We start from the raw sequence: 12381 nt of genomic DNA on the forward strand, positions 1-12381 counted from the left end.
CATTTCAGCTGATGGCAACAATTACGATGAAGTTATTGTCAATGATGTTAAAGAGGAGGCATACTCCAAGTTGAAGGCAACTTTGATAGAGGTGAGAAGTAACATCTTTACTTTTTATAGAAGTGTATTTCCCTGTTTCAATGTGCAGAACATAAAATGTGGACGTATAAATGTTTGGTTTGGGCCTCAGGCTTGTTTGTTAAACACATAATACCGTGCCCAGATAAATTTATATAAGTAGATTCTGCCTGTTTGTTGTGATTGGTCACCAAAGCATAAGAGCCTTTAAAATGTTGTATGATCCTTTGTATAAGCCATGTGCTAAATTGATGCCTTCTTATCCCCCCGACACCTCATCTGTCCATCTGTAATCATTTTGTTTCCGGAGGGTTACTGTTCACTGTTGCAACAAAAATTGGTAGATATATCAAACAGAACCTGAAGTGGTGCCTTTTGTTAATTACAGATATTTTACATTTTTATTTTTCTTGGTTTCCAGTGGAACCATATCAGACTTATTCTCTAAAAGGAGGGGTTGGCTTTGCTCTTCTGGAATACAACTCAAAAAACGTTCAAAATCCTTCAAACAAACATGGAAGATATATCAAACAATACCTAAATTGGTGCCTTTTGCTATTTGCAGATTTTTTCCAATAATATTTTTTATGATTTCATTAGAAATAATTTGGACTTAGTCTAAAAAAATTAAGTTGGACTTCAAGATTTGTTGGTAGGGACTCTTTCAAGAACAGACCCATGAAGGTCCTGGGGTAGAATAGGCCTTCAGCAACCCATGTTTGCCATAAAAGGCGACTATGCTTGTCATAAGTGATGACTAACTGGATTGGGTGATCAGACTCACTGACTTGGTTGACATGTCATCAGTTCCCAGTTGCGCAGATCGATGCTCGTGTTGTTGGTCACTGGATTGTCTAGTCCAAACTTGATTATTTACGGACCGCTGCCATATAGCTGTAATATTGCTGAGTGCGGTGTAAAACTAAACTCACTCACTCACTGACTTTCAAGAATGTTTCATCATTTCTTCATCTAGTTGTGTGTAGAGGTAACCATGATGCAGTATACTGTTGTACATGCAAAATAAGCCAGAACAATGGTTACCTGATAACTCTGTAACAGGCACATCACAATATAATAAACTGGCCCTTACACTATTCAGGATTATTTAAAACATTTTTTGTTTGCATTTCTGGACCAACTTTTTGTTTTCCATAGCAAAACCAAAACTAACAGCTGTCTTTTCTTCATGAAAGGAAAGTTGAGTGTTGAACCCTTGCCTCTGGGTGTTATACAGGTGTTGAACAAAATAAGGGATTGTGAATTAGCTACGCTAGTTATTTGTGTGGTCCGACTCAATGGCCTATCTGACTGTAGGGTCATACTTCCACAGCAGTGGACGGATGCTCAGACAAATGTTGGATTCTGTGGTTGAGACTTATGTTTGTCCCTAAAATAAATATATTGCTTAGTGCAGTGCAAATTAAGAATTATATGTACTCTTTGGTTTTTGGCAGTGTTTGACTGTGTTTGTATAAGAAGTGTTTTCTTTTTCAGGACATCAGAAGCCTGCAACCAGGCAACTAGTTAATCTCAGTCCCACTCCAGGATTGTGTTGCTGATACTCTATGGAGAATCATCGAAATATACAATTGGTTTAGAGCTCATCATCACCTGTCGGGTATTTTTATTACAATATTTTAGTACTAGTTTATACAGATCATGGACCTGCATGGATTATTTTCCATTGTTTATAAATGCTATTCCTAGGATATCCTGAATAAAGTTAGGTCTGAGGCACTGACTTATGAAAGTGTGTGTGTCCGTTGATTTACATCATGTGGAAAATGAGTAATAACACAGCATGTTAGGCAGTGTTTGCCACAAATTATTGTATTACAAAGCCTTGACAATTGTTCTGACAACAAAGCTGTTTTGATTATTATCTTGTTTACCAAATAATTTATTTTTATGACAATGAAGGGTAGGTCACATACATAGCGCTGCATGTCAGTGGTCAAGTTGGAAATGTATTTTTTACATTCACACAGACATTGGAGATACATGCATAAAGTCAAGCAGTTTAATCTTGTAGAAATGTACCTAACAGGTTGATGATTTAGTAGATATATATATTTCATATACCATGTGTATGTTCTGTCATCACTCTAGAGTAGATTTCACTGCCAGTACTTAACTTGAACACCATTATCACTATGCAGTTGACATTTGGTATGGTTGTTGATATCTTCATACTATGAGTTTCTTCCAGAAGATAAGGAACATTTATCGTTTCCTCACTCTCCACATTAGTAATTGTAAAACATCTCACTGACTTTCATACAACAATTTTTATCTTTAAAAGCCATTATCTGTAACAAACAAGCTAGACTGGTGCACAGTCCTGTTTATAGGTTCATAAATCATATGAATTGCATGTTCCAGTTGGTAACTGTTACCGAATAGTTGTATGACCAGTATTTAAACACACATTTTACCTTGTGGATACAAAATGTTGACACAGGCGCAGTTTATCAATTGTTGGACTTTCGTGCAAGTTTGTTTTAAAAGGGTTTTTTTTTCATATTTTATTTATTTGAATAACTACAGAAAACATTGCTAAGTGGATCATGTTGATTGGAATCAACTATTATGTAGCTATACAGGGTGCCCAGTCAGTAACTGGGATAAATATGATGTGACTTGTTCAGCAGCAAAGTGGACATAGATGAAAGTCTAGAAGTAAGTGTATTGCAGTCTAAATGGAATTATGTATATAAGCCCTAAAAGATGACATCCCAAATTAAGTAATGTTCAGTCTGTACAGCAACTGAGGGAGCGTCATGTCACCTTGTCAGTCAGTGTGGATGCAGGATATTTTATTATCTCTCTCCTGAATGTCAGTTCAGATGGAAGCAGATCCACAGACAGAGTACATGGATGTCAGTGTATCCCATCATGACAACTGCAGTAGGATTACCTCCTCTTGGTCAGCTGACTTTCTATGAGGGACTTTCCAGACAAGTGCTCACTGATATATATTTTGTAACAAGTATATAGTTGGTTTCTGTGGGCACAGACAAAAATAGCTAATGTGTACCTAGACCATATCCTCAGGTGGAATTGTTCCTTGGCCAAGAGAAACCGGCCTAGCATTTTATTTCAAAAGGTTGCTATTTACAATTGTTTATGACACATTCTTTACCGAGTTTCTGTGGGAATTAGCAATATAATTGTTGTATGTATTAAGTTGTGATCATGTATACAGTCTTGAATCTAACATTAATTTGTACATAGTGACTTGTTGTAGATACATTTTAACTTTCTGAATGTCATAACATGTTCGTCATAAAAAGCGTCATTCCCCAAGAAATGAGTTCCAATCAGATGAATGTAGACCTACATCACACTCCTGATCCTGGGATCAGGGGACTGAACTCCAATAAAGAGGGATGAAACTGAATGCTTATTAATACAAGTAAGACACGTGTCAGATGATTTATGCCAATATACATGTACAAGAGAGAATGTTGACTTATCGAATTCACTGAAAAATCATGACCCTGAGTAAATTCAGTTCTTTTTCTGTACTAATACCAAGACAAATCTTATGGATAACAACTTCTTGTTTTATTTTTCACATTTTGGGACTAGTTCTTGCCCCTTCATCAGGTGGATATTGACATTACAGACCAACTTCTAAATACCTTCAACTAGTTTGATAGCATTTTAGCCATTGTTTTAATAACTTTGCTTTGTTCGATTTGCACATTTTGGAGATAACCTTTGGACCCACTGGACCAGTATATGAACTTTGTTGGATGATTGTTGTGTTGTATTTCAAATGTGCCAAAATCATTCAAACAAATGTGACCTTAATGTTAGATACATAATTAGATGACTGATCAATTACGTATCAAAAAGGGTTTGTTGAAAACTCTGACATACGAGTATGTCTCATTCTATTCATGATGTTGGTCGAAACAGTCATTTTGGTTTAGTTTCTTTCTTTGATAATTGATTTTCTTGAGCTTTTAATCGATTGCTGTGGTAATGACAATCCTGCTCTGTGTATCGATGGGGTTTCAGCACTTATGGCTAAGCTGTTTATCTGTCAATATTGTTTTATGGATAATCTGAGTTCCTGAGAGAGCTAGCTATGGTGGATGTTGCTAGCCATCTTCAGTTCAAGTGCTGGAGCAAGTCTGTTGGTTCGGATTCATTGTCTCAGAGCTTGAAAGGTTCTGTTCAAATGGCTTATACATATAGTTTATTTTTCATTGAACAGAATGCATATTCCATGGGGTAATTTTGCTGTTAAATTCTCCTACAAACAATAAAGTGAAGCATTAATACTCTGAGACAAATACTGAATTGTTTTTAAAGGCAAGCAGGTGACAGTTTTCAATTTTGTTATTTTACACTATATTTTATTGTTGTTTGTCAGAAGAACTATTTCAGCCAGTTGTGATGTTTCTGTATTGTGGGTTACATGTATTATGTTATATGTCGCAGTCCATGGCTTTACATAATAAAGTCTAATCTGACAGCATATCTAGTGTTGTTATTTATCTTGTGAATGCTAAATATACAAAACCCATTCAGAGAGTCCAATGCAGAAAAAGCCTGACATCCACCATCCACAATCATGGCATGGCTCTTTGATGTCTTAAGGGGTGGTTGCTCATTCTACCAACCACTGATTTGCTTTTGACAATATAAATCAGCATTACAGGACTACATTCACTACACCTTACCTCTTATATTACTGTTATGATTTATATATTAGCCAGTGAAGGCATTTCATTGAGCTGAAATTGCATGTGATGTCCCTGGATAAGGCATGACAGGATCAAAATGTCCTCTTTTTTTTCTGACTGAAAAGTGGTGTGGATTGATAGAAGAATCCCACAGAAGACTTGATGTTTGAGGACTATTTCACGGCCAAGACATTTTCAGCTTGACCAGCACAACTGGTTGGTTGGAAAGCAGCAAAACACATTTCATTTCATCCCACACTAGTTCAATTGGCTAATAATTTGATGATGGGTTTGGCACAAGGTTTACCATGTTTGGCCATCAATAATGTTGATTTGAAACATTTCAACAATGAACTTCAAGAATGAATTGACCCATGACCCATGTTTTCGTACATGTGATTATTATGCACTATTCTGAAAAAATGGCAATTTGTAATGAATGGGATTCTCTTTTTTCCTCAAGCATATAAAGCCTCATAACTTTAGTGATTTCAGGGGAAGTGTGGAAAATTCCTTAACTTCTGATTAAGATATTTTAACAGATAAAAGCATGGCAAAAAGTAATGGCATTATGAAGTTGTTGTTTCAACAGACTTACTGCATACCAAACTAAAAACTTCAGGTGAGCATTAATGGTGCATGCACGTTTTGAATTGAAACCAAACTCTTTGTCACTATCAGCACTGTGTTATGCATGTATTTAGCTAATAAAATTTAAAAAATCTGATACCATGTTCATTACACACACAATACTGTTACTGTGCAGCCACCTTGTACACTGAATATGTCCCGACACTGTACAGATTCAGCTGGTGTCTTCTCCCAAGTCCTCACCACACTCAAACCTCACAAACTCCTTTATAGCTAAATGATTCTTCCTCAACATGTCCTTCACCAACAGGCGTGGGTCCATCAAGAACTCCTGGAAGATCAGTTTGTCTTCCTCATCCTTGCTCTTGCTAGGCTCATCATCTTCCTTGCCGATGTGTCTGGGGTTCATGCCCACCACATGCTGGGCCAGTTGTCTACATGCCTCTTCTCGGGTCAGAGGAGCCTCTTCCTCATCACTAGAAGATGAGTCAGTGTCAGAGTCAGAACTTGTAGAGTCAGAAGATTCTTCTGACATCACTGGCAGGTCTTGCAGCTCCAACAAGCTTCCAAACTTGCCCAACCTACATTCACTGTTCGTATTGATTTCTGCACCTGCAAAGGAAACATGGGTTTGTAAGATTAATGCTAGAGTAATATTTAATGGCAATGTTCCAGACGAATTCTGTAAATAATAAGGAATGCACACACAACCAGCCCCAGTGACAATTCCATAACACCGGGGGGATAAATTAAGTAATATTTTCACAAGTCAATAAATATTATCTGCTACAAATCAGGGACAAACCTTGACATATATAAAAGATGATGTCACCTGCACTTACCAAGTTTCGATTTTATTGTCATCTGTATTGTCTTGTAGTTGATCTTTCAGCACTTAACATGTTATCAGCAGACACCATATAATAAATATCATATGGTCTCTGTTGTCAGTGAGTTGGTTACATGTTAGTGTTGCTTGTTAACTCTATTCCAATTTCATGACCTTTCAGATTAATTCTCAAAGAAAGCTTGAAGTGATGAAGGAATAGACATCAGCGGTTTTGTTTAAACAAGCTCCAAGCATCCACATCTGTTATGGCCATTACATTCCTTTAAACAGGGCTGTTTAGCCGACGGAATACAGCGGGCAGTGGCTGTTACCCTTAGAATATTTACTGTCAGCAATATCTGTCTCGTTTGCCAGATGAAAGGTGGATAAAATACTAAATACATCACTGTGAAAGATTTCTTTCAGAAAATCTGCAAGTGGTAACACATAAATACAATATGTCATTGTGTGCACTACATCAAACATAGAAACATGACTGCAGTCCTTGTGAGTTACTTTCCTGACATTCTTGGAAAATTGCAAGCTAATATGACTTCGAAAAATAGCATTTTTACAAGCCCATCACATTTTGCCTGGATACTACAACTCGTGTTCCACTGAGCTAACTTGGTCATTGCTTGTATTGTTACAGATCTTGTCTGACCTGGATAGAATATCTATTGTTAGCATAGTCCCTACACCAACCTGACACATGGACGTAGGATGACAGGAAGTTGTTCTCTGCAGCCCGGAGGTGGACAGCTCTACGCAGGGACATGTTTTCTCCAACACTTCCCACCTCAAGCGCCACCATATCGGCTAGGGTTTTACCGCCTGCTGTCTGCAGATCTTGAACAGCTGCACCTTCCAGGCTTACCTGGAGAGTGAGTGAGTGAGTTCAGTAGTAGTTTGTAAATAATCACGTCTGGACAAGGAACTTAAGTGATCAACAGCATGAGCATCACTCGACCCAATTGGGATACAATGACATGTGTCCAAGTCAGTGAGCTTGGGTTACTGAATCCCATTTGTCATCACTGACAACAAGCAAGAATTACTGAAGATCATTTCTAACCCACATCTTCACCTGTTTACCCGGCAAGTAACAAATGACAGCTGTATTATGTAAACACTTTCATCACCTTATTACAGTCAAGAAACATCAGTATAATTTGGTTATAGTTCTTTAGATGTTATTTTGTGAGATGAGCTGAAGATGCCACTACCTTCCTGTCTGTCTGTCTGAGAAAGTGTTCCTGACATGCCATGGTCAGACTGGAGACCAGTTTCACAAACTTCTCATTCCGAGCCACAAAGTCAGTCTCACAGTTCACCTAGATCAACATAGAAATAAGTATTCTTGCAATATAATTATTCAAAGAATGTCACATTGGCTATTCTCTCCCTGTAGAGTCTTGAGTCCCTGTAGAGAGAAAATGATAGTAAAGAAATTTGTGACAATGAGATTCAGTAGCTTTCAAACTCAATCAGTATTACCACTTCCACACATCTGTAATTCCATTTTCACATATGCATCATGTAAGTATTGCTATGAGCAAAGTATAAAATACTGCCATCAACAGTTAGCTATGTAACGAAACAGAGTCTACAGACTCTTTTCATGACTATCTGTTGGTACCCCACTACCACCCAACCGGCCAGTCTGCGGCTTCCCCCCACCACACCAAGCTGTTTGCTGGTCCCCTACTCCACCAACCATTCCCATACCACCACCATCATGGCCTTCTACCCCAACCGGTCACCTACCTCTACCATCCTGTCTATCTGCTGGTTCCCTACAACACCAACCAGGCACCCACGTGGCTGTCTGCTGGTGCCCTACTACGCCAGTCACCTATCTCCACCATAGTGGCTGTCTGCTGGTCCCCTACTACACCAGTCACCTACCTCCACCATAGTGGCTGTCTGCTGGTCCCCTACTACACCAGTCACCTACCTCCACCACAGTGGCTGTCTGCTGGTCCCCTACTACACCAACCAGGCACCCACGTGGCTGTCTGCTGGTGCCCTACTACACCAGTCACCTACCTCCACCATAATGGTTGTCTGCTAGTCCCCTACTACACCAGTCACCTACCTCCACCATAGTGGCTGTCTGCTGGTCCCCTACTACACCAGTCACCTACCTCCACCATAGTGGCTGTCTGCTGGTCCCCTACTACACCAGTCACCTACCTCCACCACAGTGGCTGTCTGCTGGTCCCCTGCTACACCAACCAGTCACCTACCTCCACCATAGTGGCTGTCTGCTGGTCCCCAATCACACCAACCAGTCCTTGTGACATTGGCCGATTCTGCAACTTAGTAGCTTTTGCCCATCCTTCCTTCTGTGCTTGTTCCAGCAGCCATTTTTCTGCCTATCATTAGAATGCCCAAAGTAAATATTTCATGTAAGTCGTATGTACAGCTTGACATAAATCAGGCTTTCAATTTTAATTGCCAAGGGTTAACCAATTCTTAAAACATTCAGGTCTTTCCTTCTTCTTTTAATCTGGTACAATGTATTACATCTGCAATATAACAGTATGGTGTATTTAGATACAATCAGTACCTAAAACAAAGACATGCTGAAGGGCCAAAGGCTGAAAGGTCATTTATGATAATTGTGTATTTGCTAACGGAGAATACTAATGTAAAACTAATATTTAACTATTTTTTTATATATGCACAAATGCATCCTAAATATCACTTTCCATTATCAAAAAGATTCTAAAATTGCAATAAAAACATGAAAAATGACCTCAGATTTCCATCCATTATGGAAACACCCGAGAGTTAATGAGCAGAGGCAGTATCACGTGACATGACATCAAATGTGACTATTGCTGGTGGTGTCCTCTTTGGTTATATTTGACAACTTGACAGTGACCATGGATTCTGACGTAATACATCTAACAGATGTTCCCAACGCCATTTATTACAGGGAAGTTAGACCGTACGAATACAAGCTGATCTTACTTCATGCAGGAGAAACTTTCAGTGAAGATGAAGAAGAATCCATCAAAATGGAGGCACCAATTTGATTCAATTCAATTCAGTTTATTTATTTGGTGTTTGGGCCATGTGACCCAAGTACAACTGATTGTTACAACACAACCATAACACATGACAGGCAGAACATACGTACATCTTCATGAAAAGGAAAACACGTAAATACATAAATAATGGTACAACACACACACAGAGGAGAGAGACTCCATCCACTTCCTGACCCTTGCACGTCAATCTCCCCCAATTTACTTGCTCATACAAAAATAGTTGGACTGTTTAAACAGATGAATGTAATAAATAATGGTACTTCAGTTCACACACATACAGATGTTTTCACTGTACTTTAATATAGTCTTACGAGTGACTGTGGTGAGTGCATTCTGATCCCAACTGGTCTTGAAAGTAAGCACACCTGATTTGGGATGAACTGAACATTTCTCTTGCCTAAATCTGTCCTTTTACTTGGAAAACAGATGAAATGGTAGTTCTTTTCATTGTTCGATGATTCCGTGCATCCCCAGGCAAAAGAATAAACCATTCTACCATTTACAAAAATGACAGAAACAACAAGACTTGTATTACTGTAGCTCTTGGTCATTGGACTCTAGTCACATCTGACATCACAAGCGCCAAGGTCACGTCACTTCCAGTGGAACATGCATAATGGCCAAAGCTCAGATAACAGAAACTGTTTTCACTATTAAGACGTAAATATGCATAATTTGTAATATTGAAACTTCTGATGACTATCTTTCACCCAGCAAATTATTGCAATTCTCTCATATTCTCCTTTAAACACAAGGACAAAATAACACAGAGAATAAGAAGCAAGGATCTAATTCTGATATATTTTGAATATTAAGAGAATTAGCTGAAACACCTAGTTGCACTTGTGAGCTATTACAAACCTGTTCCAAGTCACTATCAAACTGATCAAGCGCCTTCTTACAGTTGATGAGTGGAAACCCTGTCTTCTTCCTAAGTTTACTTAGCAGAGCTTTGTCAACTGTCTGACCAGTGGTCAGCTCCCGGGTCAAAGTGATACCTACAGCCCTCACCATGCAGGTGTGTATTTTCATCATACCTGTAAATGTATAACAAAATCACAGCAAATAATCAGTGTACAAGATGGACATCAATACTGACTTACTTTATTGTTCATAATGATAAAAGTCCACAACTGAAAAAGATACCACTAGTTGACAACTACTCTTGACAATTAGTGGTACTTCTGCAGACATTGGACCATGTAGGTTTATTGCTCCAGTTTTTATGTTTTTCATGACTTTCTACTTTCCCTGCCACAGATGCAGGATTTAACTGTAGCATAAAACATTCATTCATATAAGCCATGTGGGGATTTGAAGACAGGAAATGTTACTTTTATCCTGTGATCATCATATAAAACTTTGTATAGGGTCACTGATCTGGAGCGATTCCCTGGGACTGCTTGTTTTATTACTGTTGGTTTTTGTCACATGAGTACCTGGGTGAATTCTCAAAATTCTTGACTTGCTATTAATCTCTGTGTGAAAGAGGTGTAAATAATCTATCATCTGTTTATCCGTTGATCAATGTCTTTTTAAAACTAAACCAAACATTCTTCAAGCAGTACTTCCACTTGCATATTACATAACATGTAATACATTTGCCATATCTGACCTGAATTTATAAATACTGCTGAGTATATTTAAGCCAGACAAAAGAGAGATGCTAAAGGGGAACATTTGTCAGGTAATCTGAGTGGTGTTACCACCAATTATTTCTGTCATAAATTCATTACAGCAAAGGAGTAACAAATCATTATACTGTATGCATGGCACAAACTGAAGGGTTGGTGCCGCTTTGAGTATACTTACAAAACTCCATTCCAACATAAGTAGTGTTGATTGGTTTACAATTTCATACACTCGAAAGTGTTTTAATAGATACATTATATTATTAATAGTTCAGTTAACAATACAGTATAGAATATTGACATAAAAAACGTAGACCAACGCAGAACGTATGCACCTTCAAAAGCTTTTATTCTCCAAAATCCACTGGTCTACTGTAAACATGATAATGATTCACGTTCTTGCAAATGACGTGCAATGTCCTCATCATCGCGTGTAAATGGCCTGGACATGATGCAATGTGAAAGATAGCACATTTACATAATCCTGCGATCAATTTGAGAGTAGTTTCGCCGGGGCTGCGGCTGCTTGTGATATAAAACTATGTCCCACCTTTCAGCATGTTGGCCAAGTAGAGTGTTTACCACACGGTATATGCAAACACGTTTAGCTGCAGAGGAATCTTGCGTCATTGGAGGTAGGCTTGTGAGAAGGGAGAAATCATTGTACTTACTGCTATTGTGGGGTCCTGTTAGGGTTCGTGGAAATTTTCACGTGAATCTTCAGGTCGGATGCCTCAACACAACTACTCACTCAATTTTCCCACAACTCGGAGAACCCCTTCCTGCATTTAAAAACAAAACAAGCATAAATCTAGTTTCAATTTAACAAAAGCATCCTGTATGAAGAATTACTTATTCCACTCATGCGGGCGAGACCAGGGAGGGTTGGTAGGGAGAGAGATGTGCATGAATGAGGTTAGTTTTTACGCCGCATTCAACGATGTTCCAGCTATATGGTAGACGTATCTAAATGAGTGAGAGAGTAGGTGAGTTTAGTTATTAAGCCATAGCAAGAAATATATATGGCGGACATACCTAATTAGAGAGTTCCTAGTTACAAAGCCGCTCAGCATTGCCCAAGCTATGTTGCGGATACATATCTAAATGAATGAGTGAGTGAGTGAGTGAGTTAGGATTTACGCCGCAATCAGCAGTATCAAAGTTATATGATGGCGGTCTGTAAATGATCGAGTTTGGACCAGGCAATCCAATGATCAACAACATGAACATCTATCTACAATTAGGATACAATGTCATTTGTCAACCAAGTCAGCGAGTCCACCCCATCCCTTTAGTCGCCTCTGACGACGTATAGCTAAATGAGGTACTGAAACAATACAGTGACATATCCGCAATTGGTGCATGCAGTATAACGTCTGTTACTCTCGGCTGGCCGATTGTACAATAGGTTTATGCTATGCCTTCATTTTTTCAACGCCTTTAACACTTGCCATTGCGACCTGACAACGAATACCTAAACCCGATTCAAAAAA

At 38.7% G+C, this 12381-nt stretch overlaps 2 protein-coding genes across 5 annotated transcripts in view; one reads left to right on the forward strand and one right to left on the reverse strand.

Moving 5' to 3' along the window:
* The window catches only part of LOC137299146 (uncharacterized), a 27042-nt gene extending 22472 nt beyond the window's left edge, over nt 1–4570 (forward strand). For 3 of the 4 annotated variants that reach the window (XM_067831692.1, XM_067831691.1, XM_067831693.1), the window contains exons 7-8: nt 9–91; nt 1576–1686. In XM_067831692.1, the coding sequence (XP_067687793.1) occupies nt 9–91; nt 1576–1605 (113 nt within the window). In that variant the 3' untranslated portion in view covers nt 1606–1686. Of the gene's footprint in view, nt 1–8; nt 92–1575 lie in introns of all 4 variants that reach the window. The other variant, XM_067831690.1, reaches the window with a different exon arrangement.
* Nucleotides 4532–11568, reverse strand: LOC137299144 (elongation factor Ts, mitochondrial-like). Its single transcript, XM_067831689.1, has 6 exons — nt 11439–11568; nt 10119–10294; nt 8448–8576; nt 7425–7532; nt 6904–7075; nt 4532–5981 (listed from the first exon to the last, which is right to left on the reverse strand). The coding sequence occupies exons 1-6, from the start codon at nt 11446–11448 to the stop codon at nt 5584–5586; spliced, it is 993 nt and encodes a 330-aa protein (XP_067687790.1). The 5' UTR covers nt 11449–11568; the 3' UTR covers nt 4532–5583.
* Nucleotides 11569–12381: the final 813 nt, after the last annotated feature.

This window comes from Haliotis asinina, chromosome 10 (genome assembly GCF_037392515.1).
Source record: "Haliotis asinina isolate JCU_RB_2024 chromosome 10, JCU_Hal_asi_v2, whole genome shotgun sequence".
NCBI classification, from domain to species: Eukaryota; Metazoa; Mollusca; class Gastropoda; order Lepetellida; family Haliotidae; genus Haliotis; species Haliotis asinina.

What these genes read in the sequence shown, in the direction of transcription:
- LOC137299144 (XM_067831689.1), bottom strand. An exon ending in TTGATAGTGACTTGGAACAG is followed by an intron (nt 8,577 to 10,118) that starts GTTTGTAATAGC and finishes TTCTAATGATAG; the next exon opens with GCAGAAAAATGGCTGCTGGA. An exon ending in ATCCTACGTCCATGTGTCAG is followed by an intron (nt 5,982 to 6,903) that starts GTTGGTGTAGGG and finishes TTTCCTTTGCAG; the next exon opens with GTGCAGAAATCAATACGAAC.